The following is a 14831-nucleotide window of genomic DNA, read 5'->3' on the forward strand; positions in this document are numbered from 1 at the left end:
AATCCATTTAGACGAGAATATATAAAACACAAATGAATTGTTACACAAAGGCAAAGAAATAAAGGTCTTAAACAATAATATTATTAAGGCATATAGGGCTGGATCTTAATTCAGTATTAATATAGTGATTGCAATATCATATTATGATATTGTTTTGCAAAATTGTGTTGTCAAAGCTAACTGCAACTGAAAACAATTTTGTTCATTTTATTTATTTATTTATTTTTACCGGGATGAAGAGGTAGAGACTGGGACAAAGTTCATTGCAGTGAACATTGGTTTGCTTATTTCATTTGTGATTTTGCAAACATTTGACATATCAAAATGAATATTGGCTAGGTCATATTAATGGCTCTGTGAGGCTGTGATGCTTTGAGCCAAATGCTTACATCAACATGCTAACATGCTCACAGTGACAAGAATTTTTATTTGTTTTGTAATTTAGTTTTTTTATTGACATTCAGCGTCAAACAAAAATTTCCATAAATATGTATAATGTTTCCCACAAGTCAATAGATAGCACTTATCAAAGATTTTTTACAACATTATCATTAGTTTGTGAAAATAAGAGCAGGCCTATTGGGCGTTACATGGTTAATCCATTTTTCCCAGTATGAAGCAAAATGTTCCAATTTATGACTGAAAGTGCTATTATATTCTCCATTTTGTAAACCTCAATTGCAATTTCCAGCCATGCAGTTAAAGGTTCTGTAAATGATCGTCACGGCCATTAGATGCTGCACTAGACCACCAGCATCTCAGAGCAAACCAGATGCTTTGTCAGCCTCACCTTTGGCCCCTACCTCCCATTACATTCTCAATCAGTTACCAAGCCCAGTGAAAGCAGTCACTAAACACACAAGAAGAATAACTGAATAAAGTTACCCTGTAAACACAAGAGCCAAAAAAAACTAACCACAACCATTAGCCCAAGCTAGCATTGCCGTGAAATGCGCCACAGCAATGCAGAGAGTTTGCCAGCTAGCTATAGCAACATTTGCTGAACAAATTCATATTATTGGTAACAGTAAGACAGCTAATGTGATCATGCTGCTGTGACTGTCACTAATGAAAATAGACATGTAACATTATGCAGTCATAAAGTTCCTTACACATGGAGGAGAAGAAAAGCCAGTTCTGAGTCACGGTCGGACTAGGAAAGGAATTCAGCCTTGGCCCTGAAACCATTCAGTTGCACAAATGACTCTGACGGAGCTGAGAAAGACACTGACGAAGCTGCAAAAAAACATAAAAATAAAGTTTCTGGATGTTTTGAAGGTCCACTGGGCAACCAGGATTTGAGCCAGTAGTCCCCATGGCCAGTCCACCTGTGCTTTGGTCTTATTTCTTTTTTTGTTGGAGGATTTTTTAGACGAATAAGTGGTTTCTTCAGTGGAGGAAATTATGGAAGGTCACTTTCACCCGAATGCTGCAATACTGCACTATGTAAGCTCGTGTGCGGGCAGTGCCTGTGTGTTTGTAAATGTGGGGAGGGCCAACGGTTTAACAGGAGGGACTCAAATATACGAACATGCACACATACATGCATACATACACGTGCTCCCATACGGGCAACCAAAACAGAGAACAGATAAACTCAGATTAAAACACACACAGAGGGAGTGGGACTTTGTTTTCTGCTCAGGACGTCATTACTCCACCACATTTTTACATAGAAAATAGTTGTTTACTGTTCTATCATTGTTTAAAATCTAGTTTACAGAACCTTTAAAGTTGGCCATTCCTGTGGTAACCATTAGGAGTCTTTCTACTAGTCATTTCGTTAAATATTTATCTTTTTTTTAACTATTATTGAGGTATATACCCAAAATATATGGTCTTACTTTATAGGGGTATTTCACATTTAAAACTGTCTTTTAGAGCATTGTTTCGCTTTCCAAGAAAATATAGTAGTGGTTTGCAGTTTGGTTTTAGCAGTTTCTCCAGCAAACAGGGAGGTTATTGTCATAGTGGGATATTATAGAGGGTGTAATAAAAAACCTTATCAGGTTGTTCCAACCAAACTATCTCCATTTTGTGAGCTGGTATATTTCCATTGATACTTCCATATTGTTGTCCATTCTTCCTCAGATATAATCATCCCTCCTTCCTTCTCCTATTTTTATAAGGCATTATGTCGGCATTATGTTATTATATTATCATCAGTTCTCATGTTGTCTATCCATCTGTATGTCCATCTGTCTGTCCGTCCGTCCCATTCTTATGAATGTGATATCTCAATAAGGCAGTGAGGGAATTTCTTCAAATTTGGCACAAATATTCTCTCGGACTCAAAGGTAGATTTTGGTGGTCAAAGGTCAAAGTTCAAGGTTGTGGTGACCTCACATTCTTGTGAAAGTGAACATGACTAACGCTCAAAGGGAATTTCATTACATCTGGCACAAACATTCATAGCCTGAAATCTGTGTGTCACCAATGGGTGATGATCCCTCGCAGGCAGTGGAAACAGGCTGTTGGTTCTGAATATTGATTATTATATGCCCTTGATTTCACCCAGCCCTAATGCACAGATACTTTTGCTTTCATATCAATATCTTCATCTTGTGTAAAGTGCTAATTCCACTATAATGTTTTCTGAATGTATTTTATTACAAAACCTGATATATAATAAATTACACACCATAAATGTGTATTTGTTACTAGAAAGTAAAAGGTTTGGCATCGTCACATTGCAGCAATCATTTACTCTGACAATGCTAACACAGCCATAGTGACTAACTGTGTTTGCCATGACTCATTATTTAATTGTAAATAGATCTAATGTATCTCATGCCCCCTTGAATGAATTCCATGTCAAAAGCAGGTGATCTGTGTTTCCTAACTTACTGTCAAATATGGTGGCAAGGGGTCAGGTGACAGTAAAGATTATCTACTCATGCTGAACAGGCATTGTCAGTCATTATTTTTACCCACATGATGCAGAGATTAAGAGGCACTGAAGTTTAGGGTGGGATGTTCAAATAGATTTATCTCAGCCCGGGAGTCTCACCGGCAGCCATCAACGCTGAATTACAACACAAAAGCTGCTGTATGAACAAAGTAGGACCGTGGGAGCAGTGCAGCGTAGTAGAAGAACAATGCAGCCAAAAAATAACCCTGAATGTGAGAAATGAGATGGAAAAGAAAAGAAGGTTGTGGCGTTTAGATGTGATAATTATGCAAGGATCCCAGGGACATGAAGATGAGTGTTGCTGGCTCCCATCTGTGCCCCCTCAGTGCCATGCCTCCACTGACAGCCAGTGTCACAGAGCAGAAACCGGCAGCAGATCTTAAAGGACCATACCAGGATTTTTGATTGTTTTAACCTATTTACTGCAAATCTCAGTCTTCATATACTTTTTTGAACTTTTAAATTTGTTAATCTTGTCCTCCAGACCACCACTGGTTCCCAAAAGATTATGTTTGCTTTTATTTGTGTCAACAGAATATAACTTCACATCACTTCAAGATAATGTCATACTGTATTGATATAATGGTGTTATTAGTTTTCTTCGTCCCTTTTATGCCTCCATGCTGGCGACAGCTGGGGCCATCCGTCCGTAAGTATTTCTGTCCCATTCTTGTGACTGTGATATCTCAGTAATGCCTTGAGAAAATATTTTCAAATTTGGCACAAACATTCACTTGGACTCAATGATGAATTTATTAGATTATGGTGGGAAAGGTTAAAGTTCATGTTCTTGTGACTGTGATATATAAGGAACGCCCAGAGGGAATTTCAATACCTCTGGCACAAGCATTCACTTGGACTCAATGATGAACTGATTCGAACTTGGTGGTCAAAGGTCAAAAGTCACTGTGATCTCACAAAACATGTTTTTGGCCAACCATATGTTAATTATGACACAATTTAACAAAAATGTATGATTACAATTACATTATGATTACAATGATTACAATTTATTTCAGCTGTGGCTGCATGGAAGTTAGGACATATGTAGTTAAAGTGCTGTGCAAGATCTAGAAAATGGTGGAAAGAAACATAAAGTGTACCTATGTGATGCAAAAGGCTGGTATGGTCCTTTAACAACAGCTCCCACTCCCCATCTGAAGCTCTATAGACAGACTGCAAGCTGTCTGCGAACAGATCTGAGTAGGATAATCTCTTTTTAGATCCTCCTCCGTTCTGACTGACAACTCACTGAGTGATTGTGATTCTGTGTCTCTCACATCTGCATGCAGATGTGTGAGCATATTAAGAGACAATGTGGTGGCAGTGAGGCCTTGAAGTCAAGGAAACCAAATCTATATGGCAGCTTGTGTCTGATCTCCTCAAGTGTCATCATGCAAGACAAACTATCCCTGATGATTCCAGGGGTGCTGTTCTGTAGCTGAACTTACAAATAGCAATTAAAAGGATGTAGGGCCAAATAGCAGTGTTGATTTTGTGATGATGGTCAAATTTGTGTTGAAACAACTTGTTGACTGATGCCCATTAACCTATGTCATGTAAAACATAAGTGACCTTGGTGAAATGCAAAGTCTAAGGTACTCATTATTTATAACATTTTAATAATATTTGCATGTAATTTACTGTAAAAATAAGTAACCACTTTAGGCACACTCCAAACCTGCTCTTCAGCACTGATACAATATGAACTGCCACATATGTGACCTGGCTGTTGAATATCTGGAGTGGGATGTTTTCCGGAGTCGACAGCCCTCTATCAGGTGACACTTCAGACTATGTGAGGGTGCAACGTCTCCGCAAGTTTAAATCAAACGGCTTCTATTTTTATTTCCAGATGTGCAGTTTTGTGCTGACACAACATTAACGATACCACTGACACGTTGGTCTCTCATGTGCCGTTCTCTTTTTTTTTAATGTCAATTAGCTCTCCTCTATGGTCTGAATTCTTCTGTTTGCAAATGATAATGACATTTTATGGGAATAGAGACATTGAATTCTATTATTATATACTCACAATATTACCTGCTGTATCTCCTCTCATGTTGCTACACATTTCCAACACAGAACCTACTCTATAATTAACTGCAGGGACCATGGTAATGGAAATAAAACTTAACTAGCAACTAATTTGATGTTAGTAAACATTTATCAGCAGTTTTAAAGACTTTGTTGACAAGTTTGACGTAGAGCAGCAGAATCTGCACAGTTTGCACTCACAAGCTAAAAAGATGAGGATTATTAAAGCTGTGGTTGATTGTCTGTATAACAGTCGTTTTAAATTGAATGCCTGACCACATTTGTTAGCCTGAAACTTTAAATTAATTAACTGTAAGTGTTGAAAGTGTGTGGATTTTTGGATTTTCTATCTGTTAATTATTTTTCCTCCAGCTCACTCGTTGCTTTTTAAGTGTGTGTTTCATGATGATCTTTCATCAGGATTGCCTTTGAACGTTTATCACAGTTAAACATAAAACTTAACTGAATAAAATTTTCAGTTCACTGTGTCCTGGTTGAGATCCATCAGCCTACTGACGGATAAAACAACTGGACACATGTAATTCACCTGGAATATATAACCAGTTGCAAAACACTCGGTGCCATATCCTCTACAAACTAAAGAAATGTATTTGTTATGGATTAGTGAACATTTTCTAACTTAATAAATTGTGATGCATTTGTGGATTATGTTCTCCCAACAGATGGTGCTATATGTTCGAAGGTCTTATAAATAAGAACGAGTTTTCACTGGTGCGAGATGGCTCACTGAAGGGCTTTAAGTGGATTTGTAGATTTTTTTTATCTTACACTATATCCATTCTTTCTCTCTCTCCATCCCCTCAGAGGCCATCAGAGAAATGTCGCTATGTGGTGGGCAGTGTCCTGTGCGAGGGTGAAGAGAAGCCAGATGAAGAACTGCAGAAGCTGTACGAGAAGTTTGGCTTCAAGGTGTTTTCTCTGCCAGAAGTGAGCCACGCTGTGACCACCAGCTTCCCCTGCACTACACCTCTGTCCCATGTGCTGGGACCTTACAGGGTCTACCCAAGGCTTGCTTCTTACATTGAGGTATGGGCAATATGAGAATATATCAGCCATTCTAGGGCTCACTTTTAGCCACACAGTATCTTACATTATAAGCTGCATTTTGTCAGTCAGGATTTATCCCTCTATCAAGAAAGGCTCACTGAGAAACACAAGTATGAAGGTTCGAACAGTGTTTACTGGATTCCTCAAATTTTTAGTAGAAAGGAGTTTTCTTTTATTTTCTCTTTCTTATGTCTTTTTACTGGAATGGAGAGCAAACATCTTGTGTTCATATCTGGCCTCTTTACTGCTTCCTGCTTGTCAAAAGCCCCTCGCCTATGTGTTGTTTAATTCATCACATGAACAGATGAGGTCTTTAAAGCAGATTAAGAATAGATGACATTGTAGGAAATGAAGGTACGTCTGAGTCCTGCGGCCCATATGCTGGGCTCCATGTCCTCAGGACAGGCCTCAAAAAGCTATTGACATTTACTGATGACATTTACACACATGGATTCATTTAGGGGCATCCCACTGCATGAATAATGCTCCATGTGCACTTGTGTTTGAGTGCATGCACATGTGTGCGTGCACGTCTGTCCATCTGTTTATTTAAACGTCTGTCTCTCCACAGGAGGCAAAAAGGACCAATTTCCTTCTCATAAAATGTACCATTATGTCTATAAAATATGCCAAGTGTTCTCACATCTTTTGTGGGTTTGAACAAACTTTTCATTTTCATATTCATGACTGTGGGAGATGGGGAGTTCACGCAAAACTGCTCCATGGCAAGAGGGGTCAAATTTGAGTGCTGAAATTCATTGATATTCCTCTCTGACTCTGTGAACTGTTTTGTATTTCATTAGTAAGCTGCAGTGTTTTGAGTTACCAGCACAAACCCAAGGAATGATCCATATGTAGTAGTAGTGTGAATGGTGCCATTATGACATAATAAAGTAGTGCTTTACTGCACCAAGTCCTCCATCTGTTGTGTTGTGTTGAGCACAGGAAAGAAAAGGGCGGCGAGATCCCAGCCAATGGCATCGTTCATTTGCTGGATCAGCTATGTCAGCATATCAAAGCCATGCTAAAGATAGCCTGTGTGTCGTAGGCAGGCCATTTCTGAAAGGTCTCAATAGGTTTTAATGTTGATTTTCACCCTGGACTTGTCCCAGACTTTCTTTTTTATTAGGAAGCTTAAGCTCTTGGCACTGACCAACTTTGTGTTTTATAATATAGTCACTTGTCCAAAAAAACACAATAGCTATATAATATATAATGTTGGTTGAGCTCATGCATGAACATAACAGTGTCTTTTGTCTCCCAATTTGGATTGTCCAATTCTCCATATGCTATAATCCTGGTGATTGAAGACTGTCAAGTGTCTACTCACATAGTCACAAGCTGCTCCTTTTCACCTGCCCTAAGGGGCTCACACCCAGATATCACCCCGCTGCACCCAGACAGCTCAGACACCGACCCAAATGACCAAGCAAATGATCCCCCACCGGCTTCCCACCCACCAAACACTAATAATTGGTTTTGCTGCTGTCTGACTGAACTGGAAGCGCTCCAGCCAGGAGGTGAACTGAAATGAACTGACAGCTAAAAGTCACAAGAGAAATGCTACAGCGTATGGTGTTTACCTGCAGTTAGGAGCTGCTCCAGTTAGAATGACCTTAAGCATTTTTACACTGTACAAGTTGCATATTTAGTTTGCAGAACTTTTATTTGCCCTGATATAGAAAAACTCTACTCAGCACCATTGTCTGCTCAGCTTATCACCATTTACCGGCATTCTCATCTTTTTTGCAGTTTGGTCTGTATGGCAGTCTCCATACTGAAACACCCCACATCAGAGAACAGGACACACTCTAACATGTCATGTGCGCTGACACAGACTAAACGGTCTGAAGGCATAGGACTAGCATCACTCAATGTTAAAATTCAGTTGTATTCCCTTTTAGATTCTAGTGCTGTTACGTAATTGTAGCCAGTGTCATTGTGCATTTCCTGTGAGCATGCAGCACTGTCTGTCAAGCTAGCTGATGTCACCATGAAGAAGCATCAGTTTTTTTTCTCTTTTACTCCCTCGCACTTGTCTGCCATGAAGCAGAAGCGCTAGTCGCAGTCCATCAGTCGACCTGAGTGCTGTGACAGGTCACCGAGGAGGTGCTCTTGTACAGTAGATATGCTAATAACACACTAACATCCAGTTTGTTGTGGAGTGGCGAGTGCACTACACATACCAGCTGCAGCGAGGCTAATGAATAATGGAGTGTGGTTTAGAGAGGCTTGGTTTAGAGGATGGTATGTGAATGTGCTAGAAATGTCTGCATATACACTGTATTTATGATTAATTGAGTAGGTTTGTAGTAGGAGGGACTCTGAAAGGTGGGAGACACTGGTGTGACATAGCCTTGTACTCTGTGGGTTTGTCTGAGCTTTTTCATTGCTGCAGCTGAAGCTAGGTGACGAGAACAATGAGACTGAAACAAAACATAATTGCGGCTGTAAAACCAAAACAGTAACTAAAAGAGACTAAGATTCACATAATCATTTGACCAATCGTTCATATAGAAATATCAATTAGTGCAGATTTAAAATGTAAAATTCTCAGTAACATTATGTTAACTGATGCTGCCAGTGGGACTGGGTAGGCCAGCCTGGTTGGACTTCCTGTTTGCATCGCCCTGTGCTCAGAAAAGTGTTTTCTCAGAGACTCTGGTACACCCTTATCACAGAGCAGGTTAAGTACATAACTGCCCTTTTTCACTTGAATGCTTTCTCTCTGGTCCAACAACACCATCTCCACACCGGCTTACCTTGCCTTATCTCTTCCATGCACAACACACTCGCACACACACAGAAATATAATTGTAGCTTAAAGGTTCTGAAGCAGATGATAGGTGTTCACTGTGTTTAATCCTGATGTTTTTCATGTGCTGTTAACAGTCCGAGGGTGTCAGAATTTGTGGTATCTGGGGAACATCTGAGGTCTTTTGTGTCATATGTGCGCAGCAGCTGTGTATTCATGTCAATCCAAATGAGCCCCGAGTTAGCGCGTATAACCACAGGATGCTTGGGATTGGGTCATTTCTTGGTTAAGAAGGCTGGTGGTTAAAGAGGGGAAAATGAACAGATAAAGAAGTAGCTGTCACACTATATTAAGGGATTTGGACAAGCCCTGTTTGAACTTTGTGAAAGCACCTTTTCAGGTACTAAATAATGAAATCAAACAATCATTGGGGTTTTATTTTGGTGGCTGCCTCAGACAAAACTCCCAATTGCCTATGTGAGCAGCAACAAGATGAGAAGCTGATAACTCCATTTAGTAATGCATTTATCTGAATCAATGTTCAAGCATCATTATGTTCCCCTTATTTTCTTCTTAATTGCATCATGCCACAATTTTTTTTGTTTGTTTGTTTTGTTTTTTTGCCTTGCAGGTCCCACAGCAATTGAAATGTACATCTTGTATTTGTATCATCTGGGGTGTTCCACTATTGCAGAATTTGTATGTATTTTATCTCTTGTTCTTCTGTGTGGTTGCTCACATTGTGTTTATAGAGGAAATATATTATGTATACATTCCTTCACTTTATGATCTATAGGGAGGTGCAGGAATCATAAGCTGTGCTTTGATGAAACAGTCAAAGTTTCTGCTCACATACATACTGTAAGCAGAACTGGAAAAACTCTCTCAGCATTTAAGCACAATTTGCTCTTTTTTTCAATTCAGTGCCTGGAAAAATTAAGTCGAAGCAATTTACCACTGTCATAATAATAAACAACAAGAAATTGGTTTTGAGCTCACCATCCACTGTGTCGGGGGTATGCTTGTGTTGCATTGCCAGTCGTATACAGCAGGTGAAGCTGATGACTGCTGAATGTATTTCCTTCCTCATAAAACATTTGCTAAGCAGATTTTTCTATTTTAAAGTATTTCACATCCAACATTGTTTACATTCATGTCTATTAGCTGGTTGGTTTCTTCTTCTCTGTCTTTGCTTATGCATTGGAGCATATCATGGCTGTAGATCAGTGGAATAGTGTCACAGCACTGGTGGGAATTTGAATTGAGTCACCCATGTACACACATGTACATGTGCATCATTGCGCTGAATGCATAAAATAAAGAAAACTGGACCGACTCATTGAAAAACAACTGCATAGCACTATTGGAGGTCTAAAACACCACAGGAGACGTTTACGGGTGAACTGGGAATGAACATGGTGGTGAACTGGGTGTGTTTGGCTGCAACATCTGTTTACATGGCCCTAAATTCCTACCTCCAGAGAAATTTTAGAAATTGACAAGCAGGTGGTGGGGGTTTGGTATGCTGTAGAAGCAGGAAATAATAAATCATCCTATTTGATTGTGTTTAAAAGGTTCATCCTCGTAGAACAGTAACTGAAAATAAAATATATCACAAGCAAATGATGTATGATTTATAATTTGTGAAACCAAGATTAATATAATAATATTTTATATTTACAGTATAATATAGTGCTGACATGTTCACTGTGGTGAAGCTGAGTTTTGGTGCATATCGCTGGAAAAATGGAGGCAACTTCTGTGTCTATTTTCACCTTTTTCAGTTACTGGCACTTTCACGCTCTGCCACTTTAGTGTTGATTCCTCACCTCTGCTCATGGTTTATTCACCAGCCACTCTTCCCCATCTTCTTTGATGTTATTATTTGTTGAATTAAATATAGAAAATTAGTTTTGCTTGTCCAAAGCATCTATATTTCATGCAATGGCCTGATTAGGGGTTAGTCAGTGGAACTGCGCTGATTTCAGGTGTATCCGCCGAGTAAACGAGAACTGAGATGCCCTTTGCTAATAAATGTGTCAATCACTGTTTTGGCCCCAACTGTCACCAAAATGGATTGTGAACTATGGAGCTGTATTCTGCATTGTCCTGTACTGTCAATGAGGTTTACTCTGATTGCAGACTATTCTTGTCTTTCAGAAAACTCTCCATTCGTAACATGTTACATCTTCTTTGTCCGTCTTTCTGTCTTTATGTCAGTCTTTGTGTCTTGTACCAAGTGTGTGCAGCTGATAAATTATATACTGCCTGTCAAGTGAGTCAAGTGAAGCAGCAGGATAGTGAATGGGGAAATAGGACTCTTTTTAGTGCAGCTTTGTCTGTCTGTGTCTCTCCTGAGTACACAGCCACAGAAACACACATGCACACAGACCACTTATTAATAAAAATAAAAAAAAGATACATGATGGTTATAAAGCCAAATATTTTCCTTGCAAAGTCAGGTAAAGGAATCCTCCCACTCACATTTCAGCATTTTTGAATATCATGGTTCATATCAGAGCTCTTTTTCTGTTATCTAGCTGACAGAGCTGAGTTCAGGTACCAGTTTGAGGGTTGAAGCATTATGCAGATAACAACTCACTTTTTGCTTTGTTCTGTAGCACACTGACACCATACACACAGATTCCTCTGGGCCCATAGATAGCATACCTTCTCAAATGCTCTCATGGTGTTTGGGTACCAGGGTATCTGATCTATTCAGGATTATTTTTGAGGCATTGTTCAGACATTCTTTTTTCCCCCCTTCCTGCCTTTCCCACCTGTCGCATTATACAAAGTATGTGATAATGCAGTATGCTAATAGGTTTTCCATTTTCTAATTATTTCAGGTGCTTGCTGGCAGTTTTGAGAAGCAGAGAGGGAGCTAAACAATATTTTGACACAAGGACAGAGGGCAATATATCTGAGTGTGTGGACTGTATTTATACAAGTTGAGTCATTGAAAGTAGCCGAGCTGTAAAATATTTTGAAGGGATAATTTGGTTTTGGGGAACTTAATTATTTTCCTGCTGTCAGACCAACCTACAGATTCTTTGTTACATCTCTGCATGGAGTTTCTTACCCTTGCTCATGTTATGGATATCTGTGGGATCAAAAGGGAACTGTTCAGCATATGTTGCCTTTAAGCTGCAAGCTGAGGAATAAAAAAAAAAAAAAAAAAAAAAAGCGAGAAGAATAGAAAAAAAAAGAGATTACGATTATTATTATTATTTTATTTTATTTTTTTTACAAACCAAGGCTATAATTATCCATTTAAACTTCTCAATAAACACTGACTTCTTTTTATTTTAAATTTTTTGCACAGTTGATGCTCTCCAGTCATCATGTTAACGCCCATGAGGCACTCTTTAAGCTTTCACCCAGTGGCCCAAATGCAGCATTGTTGGTCCACACTATTAGCACTGTGTTGTCTGCAGGATCAAGAGCCATGACGAGGCTTTACGCGGTTCTATGTTGACCCTCCCAGGTCCTTTTGTCAGGCACTGAGAACTTAAAACCAGCCCAAATGGAAATTGAGGCAGGGGGAAGGCGTGGCAGGATTGCACCTGCTTTGATCCTCTTCAGCCCCTCTACATCTTTAATGCCTCCTAGGTTCCGGGTGGAGACTCCCATAACTGCTCTCTGTTCAGCGATTTCTGCGTGGGATGGAGCCGAATGGCAGGGGTTGTGGCTGCGATGCCATCAAAGCACAGAAAGCAGAGTGAGAGTCGATAAGTGATGTGCAAGTTTGCGAGCGAGCATGTGTCTCTGTGACTGATTGCTTGGGCGCTTGGTGAAAATTTGAGTTGGAGGAGGTAACATGCCTCCATGCTCCACATGTGTATGTGTCTGTGTGCTTTAAAATGCAGGTTGTGGTGAGAGCAAGATAAGTCTCTTTCATTATTGATGCTGTCATTCCTTCCATTACATTTTCATTGGTTAACACAAGGTTCTTGTTTCTTGAGGTCTCTCAAACATAATAACCTTAACAAAACAGAAAGCTACGGTCCAGAGCTGTTGGCAGTCTCTGACCTGCAGTGCTTCATCTTTTGTGTTTACAATTAATATGTCTTTTTATCCCTTCCGTCTGCCATTTGATGGTCTGTTGAGGAAATACTTAGCTGTGGGATGCACAAGGCTATATTTAGACACCAATGATGCTGATGACAGTTTCATGACTTTTTTCTTTTCTCTCATCCAAAGAGTGTGCTGTGATGTGCTGAGGCCCTGTGTACACACTAGGATTTTCCCAAAATTTCATATAATGCCTGCTTTCATGTTTGCTGTGCCAGGCTTTCTGAGAACTGTAGCAGCTTTAATGTTCAGTTATTATCTGTATTTTGCCCAGAGCCTTGTCCTTGGTTTCATCTAAACCTCACCTGCTGCTTAACCACCATATACCTGCATCTTATGCCTGTATCATTTGCTGCATCTTTTGAGGGCTTCCATAAATGAGACCTATAAGGCTGAATGCCAATTTTTATGCATTTGATGATGAAAGCGAAATCTTGATGGAAAGTTACAAAATATATTTACTCAAGTACCAGACTGAAGCACATTTGTACTTTACTTTCCATTTTATGCTACTTGATACCTCTGCTCCACCACGTTTCAGAGGGAAATATTGAATTATCTCATTCTCCACCTCATTTATATGAGAACTATAACTACTGGTCACTTTGCAGGTGATGATTTGCATATGAAAGAAATAATGAATAAATAAAATATTATTCATTTCTATTGATTAAACCACCCAACAGTACATAAAGTAGGTATAACACAACCTCAACCAGCTCCCACCAACATTAAACTGCTTCTTACATGGTAATGCAGCTGACAGGAACTATTCTGTGTAATGAGTACTTTTATTTTAGATGGTTTACATTTTGCTGCTAATACTTCTGTAGTTTTACTCATCAAAATGCCAGACTTTCACTTGTAATGGTGTACTTTTAAATTGTGTTATTTCTACTTTTACTTAATGAAAGGAGCTTAAAACTTCTGGGCTTTTCTAATATTTGCCATTAATATGCTTAGTTGACATTTTGACATTTTGGAAAATTTGCTTATTCCATTCCTTGCAGATTTTGTTACCTATCAGGATAAACACCTGGAGCAAGGGGAAACTGTTGCCTTGCTCTGTCAAAAAGAGCCTAGACCAGAAATAGACATGGTGTGTAACGCCCCGTGAAACAGCAACCACTTGTTTTTACATTTCTGTTTGTGTCTGGATTAAAGAAATGAGATATGCTGTGTTAACTGAGAGCTCCAGCTGGGGATCACACTCCAACCTGCCAATTAGACTCTTCTTGTGAGTGCACACTGACAGCAAGTGCTTTCACTGTTGGATTTATGACCTGTATGTGCATTTGTGTCTCTTCTCTACTGCTTGTAAACAATACTCCCATTCTGCTCAGGGTTAAATTGGCATCTCACATTTTTCTGACCCACTCGGCTTCACCTGTTTTGATATGCGACTAATGGTTGCTATGGCAATATTGTCACTAAGACAATATGTATTTGTGTTTTGTGTTGTTTGATACAAAAATTTAAATTCTATATTCAGTTGATCTGCAAATATGAGTACATGTGAATGTTTTCACATGTCAAAATTCTGTTAATGTTATAAATGTAGTTTTTAACGATTGCTGTGATGGATTTATGTGTAACACGTTAACGTTTCCTTTGTATTCAGTACGGTCCTTTTCCTTCTGAGATTATAAATTGTGCTCTGACCTGATGCTGGCATCTAATAATGGTCTATTTGAATGTAGGGGCCTGCCCTCTTTCATCTGCATGGAAAATGGCAGCCAGAGTGTGTGACCGAGGCAGTGGCATTGTCGAAAACTCAAGATATTAGACTATGGAAGCTTTATATATCCACCTGCCATCTTGTCATTGTCCATCTGGATGGACAATACCTTTTTGGAAGCACACTTATCTTACACATACACATGCGCTCACAAAATCATGTTTGTCTGCATCAAGTAGCTTGTTCATCAGATAGCTCAGTGTGGTTTATTGACTTGATTTCAGCTTATTACATCCAGCTAAGTCGGC

The 14831-nt window shown here is 39.3% G+C and overlaps 1 protein-coding gene across 1 annotated transcript in view; it reads left to right on the forward strand.

The window, feature by feature from the left end:
- tex264a (testis expressed 264, ER-phagy receptor a) overlaps positions 1-14831 on the forward strand; it is a 68091-nt gene that overhangs the window by 8563 nt on the left and 44697 nt on the right. The window contains exon 2 of the mRNA XM_071493933.1: positions 5774-5995. Coding sequence (XP_071350034.1) covers positions 5774-5995 — 222 coding nt within the window. The remainder of the gene's footprint in view (positions 1-5773; positions 5996-14831) is intronic.

The sequence above is a fragment of the Trachinotus anak genome, unplaced genomic scaffold (assembly GCF_046630095.1).
Source record: "Trachinotus anak isolate AG129_WGS33_773 ecotype Australia unplaced genomic scaffold, CSIRO_AGI_Tana_v1 ptg000013l, whole genome shotgun sequence".
NCBI lineage: Eukaryota > Metazoa > Chordata > Actinopteri > Carangiformes > Carangidae > Trachinotus > Trachinotus anak.